Source organism: Pinus tabuliformis, chromosome 4_2 (assembly GCF_031772625.1).
Source record: "Pinus tabuliformis cultivar Carrire ecotype Pingquan chromosome 4_2, CPIR1, whole genome shotgun sequence".
Lineage (NCBI taxonomy): Eukaryota > Viridiplantae > Streptophyta > Pinopsida > Pinales > Pinaceae > Pinus > Pinus tabuliformis.
Genome location: NC_142304.1, coordinates 355,638,380 through 355,644,514, shown reverse-complemented (window position 1 = coordinate 355,644,514; position 6,135 = coordinate 355,638,380). Strand labels below are relative to the sequence as shown.

The following is a 6,135-nucleotide window of genomic DNA, read 5'->3' as shown; positions in this document are numbered from 1 at the left end:
GTCATCTCTTCCGAGATTGTCCCCTAAATGTGCAGCCTAAATTCCCTTCCGGTGAAGGTAACCTTGACCCTGAAGGCTTCACAAAAATCCCAATCCGTCGCCGTCATGGAAAAAAAACTCAAGCTAATCATGCTCCTGCATTCAAAGCTCCCCCTCAAAATCATTTCTCTGTTTTAGCCTCACAAGATATTCCTGTCATGCCTGAAGCAGATACTCCTGATCCTCTGCAACATTCCCAGACATCCCCCAACAGATCTGAGCCAACCTCATCAACTTCTGCACTTCCCATCCATGTCGAAATACCCTCCTCTGCCTCAGAGCCAGGGGCTCTAGTTTCCTCCAAAGGAAAAACCATGTTAAACGAACCCACTCAAGAGTCGGATATGGATTTAGATGCCGCTCTAGCTCTAAGTCTTCATGATCAAACTATGGAGAACGCTCTCATTGCTGCAAATGATATGGAGGAAGATCGAGAAGATGTTGATCTCGAGGAATTTGACATATCCAAGCTGGACATATCCAAACTGGAAGCTGCATGCAAGCAAAAGGAGTATAACTCAATCCCTCCCTGGCAATTAGACAAAATAGAAGGAGTACTCACAAGAGTACAACATCACAAAAGTTTGGGCATCCAAGGAGGCAGTCATTGGGATGGAAGAAAAATCATCAAAGAACCAAAGAAAAGGGGCAGAAAAACAGACTTACAGCGCACCATAGCAGTAGGTGAAATACTCATGGATTCGGGGCAATTCCCCAAGTTGACCAAGTTCTTCAAGCCCAAATCCCCGTCTACATGAAGCTACTCTCATGGAATATAAGAGGACTAAATAGTCCCACGAAGCACAGAGTAATTAAAAACATCATAATGAAAGAAAAACCAGCAATAGTATTGATCCAAGAAACAAAATGTAGCAGCTCAACAATAGATAGTCTCAGCAGCAAAGTATGGGCAGGTAGCAGTTCGATAGCAGTGGACTCCTCTGGAGCCTCCGGAGGCCTGGCCATCTTATGGAATCCTCAGGTAGTGTCACTTGACAATTTTCATGCCACTCTGCATCTCATTCAAGCAACATTTCACCTCATTGGCACCAGCATACATGGGCATCTTACCAATGTTTACTTCCCGCAAACAATACAGCAGAAATCTGATCTCCTGGACACGATTTCCATCCTAAATGCAAACAGAAAGTTTCCTTTATGGATAGGCGGAGGAGACTTCAACATCATAAAATCTATGGAAGAGAAAAGAGGGGGTCAGACACGGCTAGATAGTGATAGCAGTAGCTTCAAGCAATTTATACAAGATAACCGACTCATGGACATCTCCACCTCAAATGGCATCTTCACCTGGTCAAACAAAAGAAAAGGAGCTCACCAAATTTCTTCAAGACTAGATCGATTTTTAGTATCAGACAATGCCATACACCTAGGCGGAGAGTTCAATGCAGAAATTATCCCTCAAGGAGGCTCAGATCATTGGCCTATTCTTCTCCAATGGTCCAGACCTGGCATCAGCAGCAACAGACCATTCAAATTCGAGGCCTTCTGGCTCACTGACAGTAACTTTAAAGAGGTGGTCAATCAAGCCTGGACATCCTTCATTCCGCCGGCAGGAGCTAGGATGTATCAGTTCCAGCAAAAGCTGAAACATCTGAAGCACTCACTTAAAATTTGGAACCGAGATCATTTTGGCAATATACAGCAGAACAAACAGAAAATAGAACAGCAGATGAAAGAATTACAACAAAGATTTATTCTGGAAGGACGCACTGAGGAACAAACACAACAGGAGAAAACCCTATGGAGTCAAATAGAGGAGAGGCAAAAACAGGAAGAAATCCTATGGCGGCAAAAGTCGCGAGTAAGCTGGCTCAGAGAAGGCGAAAGAAATACTAAATTTTTCCACAAAACAACCATCCAACGGCGCATGCACAACAAAATCTCCTTTATTAATAATCAATAGGGAGATAGATTGGAAGCTCATGAAGATATGGAGAAAGAATTCACTGGATATTTCAAGGACATTCTAAAGGAACCCAATGAAAATAGAGATGAAGCAATCCAAGCCATCACTCAGCACATTCCAAAAATTATCAATGAAGATCACAACACACAACTTCTCCAGCCTGTAACGCTAAGAGAGGTAGAAGATGCCATATCTCAGCTCAAAGATGGAAAAGCGCCAGGGCCTGACGGATTCACGGCCAATTTCTTCCATGAATTTTGGGATCTCATAAAACTGGAAGTGTGGGAACTGGTGGAAGAATCCCGAAGTATGCACTGGATACTCCCATCCATCAACTCAACCTTTATTGCTTTAGTCCCCAAGGAAGCCGCCTCAAACAAGCCGGAGAAATATCGACCAATAGCACTCTGTAATGTAATTTACAAACTAATCTCAAAGGTCATTGCAAACCGTCTCAAACCGCTATTACCACTGCTCATCTCCCCAGAACAGACAGGGTACGTTGAAGGCCGGCAAATCATGGATGGAATTATACTTTCAAACGAAGTCATCCACTCTTTAAAGCTTCTCAAAAAACCAGGTATGCTTCTCAAATTGGATCTTTCTAAAGCCTTTGATAAACTCAGTTGGAATTATATACACAAAATGCTCTTAGCTTTTGGCTTCAGTGTAACCTGGTCCAGATGGATCATGAATCTAATCACATCGCCAAGCTTTTCTGTTATTCTGAATGGATCTCCCTCCCATCCCTTTCGCCCCTCTCGTGGCATCAGACAGGGGGACCCTCTATCTCCATTTCTCTTTGTTTTAATGGCTGAAGGCCTGAGCAGGCTCCTCAAATCAGCAGTTTCCTCTCAAAACATTAAAGGAATTTCTCTTCATGGGCGACCACCCCAAACTCATCAGCAATTTGTTGACGATACAATGCTCTTCGGGCATCCCTCTGCTAAAGAAGCCTCTGCTTTCAAATCCCTTCTTTCCCTCTTCTCAGAAGCTTCAGGCACCTCCATTAATGCGTCCAAATCTCAGCTTTTTTTCTTTAATACCCCTCCCTTCCTGCAAAGGATCATAGCCAGGATCCTAGGATTCACAATTTCCCACTTGCCGTCAAAATACCTAGGTGCCCCTCTTACTGATTCTGTTATCAAGCAGATTACTTGGAAATCGTTATTGGACAAAATAGAAGCCAAGCTCTCATCTTGGACTTACAGAGCTTTAAATCTAGCCGGCAGACTTGTTCTAATCAAAGCAGTTTTACAAGCTATGCCACTCTATTTATTCTCTATTTTAGCAGCTCCGAAAGGGATTTTAAAAGAAATTCGAAATCTTCAGAGGAACTTTCTTTGGGGATCTACAAGCTTGAACAGGAAATGGGCTCTTGTCAAATGGACAGAAGTTTGCAAACCAAAATCAGAAGGGGGGCTTGGTCTCAGAGATCCGCTCCAAAGCAATAATACCATGAGTGCTAAAATCTGGTGGAACTGGGTCTCCAAGCCAAATACACCCTGGGCACAATTATGGCAGGCCAAGTATGCTCGAGGCAGTCAGGGGAATGAACTCATCCGAATAAATCCAACATCGCAGGGATCTCTAATTTGGAACAATGCAAAAACCCAAAGTAGCTTCCTTCAGGAGCATAGCTTCTGGGAAATCAACTCGGGCAAGACAGCTCGATTCTGGGAAGATTCTTGGCAACAACTTCCCAAACTGGCTAATCTATTCCACAAACCGCACTGGCAAGCTCAAATGAACCAAGCAAACATTCCCTTGGTACATCAATTCTGGCAACCGTCTACAAATCATGACTTCCAAGCATGGAAACCAGCGCGTCTCTGGCAAGCAGACTGGCAGGGAGAAGAACATGCAGATATAGATCAGGAACTCAGCAGCAGAAAGATTCGAATCTCGAATCAGCTAGACAAACTCAGATGGGGCTACACAACCAAGGGTACTTTTACAACTAAGGAAGCTCATCAACTACGATACTCCAATCTCAGAATGGCAAAAGATCAACTATGGGAGCAAGTTTGGCAAGCTGGGCATTGGCCTAAAATATCAACCTTCCTGTGGCTTCTCAGTAGAAAACGCATTCTAACCTGGGATAATTTGATCAAAAGAGGCATTGTAGGGCCTTCCAGATGCCCAAACTGCAATACAAATTGTGAAACTATCAAACATTTAATGGAAGAATGTACGCTAGCAAAACAAATTTGGGGAAGAATTGAGAAATGTAGCATGAGAACACACCCAAGGCCGGAGGACATTACAGACACTATAAGGAACTGGGAAAAATATCCATACAAATGCCAGATACTTAATTCCTTATGGCGCATTATACCAGGATTCACTTACTGGACACTGTGGAAAGAGCGAAACCACAGAATATTTAACAGTACCTCAAGATCTATAGATGATATCTGGCTCAAGCTAAAAGAACACCTACAGGAAACTCTAGCCATCAAAGTCTGGAGCAAGGATGACATGCCGGAAACTCAACAGGAGCTTTGCATTATGAAGGAATGGAATCTAAATCTCAAATACTTAGTCAAAGAGACAATTAAAACCTCCACCAGATCAGCTTCACCCTCCTTTTGGTCCCCACCTGCGCACAACTCTTATAAGCTCAATTTTGACAGTGCAGCTAAAGGCAATCCAGGACCTGCTGGTTTTGGAGGAGTTATCCGACGTCACAATGGAGAAGCAATGATAGTCTACTACGGCTCCATAGGGAAAGATACTAACAACGCTGCAGAGCTAGAAGGTCTCTGGAAAGGTATATGCACAGCTGAACAGCATCATCTCTCACCTCTTGAAGTAGAAGGCGACTCACTCATCCTTATAGAGGCAGCTAAACGAATGCAAGCAGGAGCTAAGGCAGTCAAAATAGCCAAAAGTTGGAGATTATTAAATCGCCTGGAATCCCTGGAAGAAAAGCTCCAAGTTCTCCATAATCTATCCTTCCATCATGTAAGGCGGACAGCTAATCAGGTAGCTGATCGGCTAGCTAATCAGGGAGCGTCTCAGTCTATACATTTCTTCTCCGGCCCTCTGGATATGGTAGAAGATGACAAGCTCAAAAAGGATTGCATCGCTTTGGTGCATAAAGAAATCCTTCCCCCGGATGCGGGTGTCTAATCCAGAGCGACGGCAGGTACAGCTAGCACGAGGAGGCCACATGGCCAGAGATAGCTGCCACGAGCCAACCGACTGCGGGACGAGGCATGTCAGGCCGAAGGTTTTAATACAGGAGCCATCGCTCCTGGGTTCAATCGCATTAATGCGGGTAGACGGTGATTGCAGAGAGCATTCATGGCGCTCAGGTTTCAAGAGCAGGCCATGGAATTTAAGATGGCAGACTGGTTTGGGGGGCGACATTCTCAGCAAGCTTAGTGCTGGAACATTCTCTGTCCCCTGGCGATTTTGGAGATTAGGAATTGGCTTGGGGAAGCGGAAATTCCGGTTTTCTACATCCTCATGGCCAGAACCAGAGAGAGGCAACCATGCCGAAGAGGGCCGGGTCGCGGAGCACCAGGTCGCCCTCCTGCAGCAGCAGAGGCGCATCACCATTGTTGTTGTCGTTATTGTTTCCGCAGAGCTGGAATTCCCCACCTGCAAGCATCCATGTTCTTGGACTCTGTCGACCCGACTGAACAACCACCAAGGCCACCGGTGCTTCCGGCTTTTGGCTCAACCATCTTCAGGCTGGGCAATCTCAATGTCCACATTTCAATTCTCTTTGTTAGAGATGCAGAGGAGGAACACGAAGAAAATGACAGCAGAGTTCCAACCTCTGCAAATCTGGAGAATAAGGCAGAGGAACAAATGGAGGAAGCAAAGGGAAAGGAGCCAATTCACGCACAGGCGCAGGAAGCGTCGACGTCTAAAGCTGAAGAGGACCCGAACGAGGAGCTGGTGGGCTTTGGATACCCGATTGTGGAGATGGAGCCGGAAGAAATGGAGCCTGCAGACTAATTTCTCTAGTCATCCCCATGCCAGGTTCATTTTGATGATTTTGGGTCTCGGTCGTCTGGTCATGTCCTATAATTCTCTGTCTTGTTCGAGTCTTGAGAGTGGGTCTGGTCATCTCTTTAAAGGTCATGCTCTGTTTGTTATTAAGTCTTTCAGTTTAATCTGGGAGTTCGCTAATACTCAAGGTCACCCCTGCGTGG

General features: G+C 45.0%; 1 protein-coding gene across 1 annotated transcript; it reads left to right on the top strand.

The window, feature by feature from the left end:
• Positions 1-865: 865 nt before the first annotated feature.
• Positions 866-5,101, top strand: LOC149169387 (uncharacterized). Its single transcript, XM_089425174.1, has 3 exons — positions 866-1,861; positions 1,964-2,546; positions 2,787-5,101. The coding sequence occupies exons 1-3, from the start codon at positions 866-868 to the stop codon at positions 5,099-5,101; spliced, it is 3,894 nt and encodes a 1,297-aa protein (XP_089281300.1).
• The last annotated feature ends 1,034 nt before the right edge of the window (positions 5,102-6,135 follow it).

Bases quoted from the DNA above. Each gene is read 5' to 3' on its own strand.
- LOC149169387 (XM_089425174.1), top strand. From the start codon at position 866: ATGAAAGAAAAACCAGCAATAGTATTGATCCAAGAAACAAAATGTAGC. The intron at 1,862-1,963 runs GTAAGCTGGCTC...AATAATCAATAG, and splicing joins TATGGCGGCAAAAGTCGCGA to GGAGATAGATTGGAAGCTCA. The intron at 2,547-2,786 runs GTATGCTTCTCA...TAATGGCTGAAG, and splicing joins AAAGCTTCTCAAAAAACCAG to GCCTGAGCAGGCTCCTCAAA.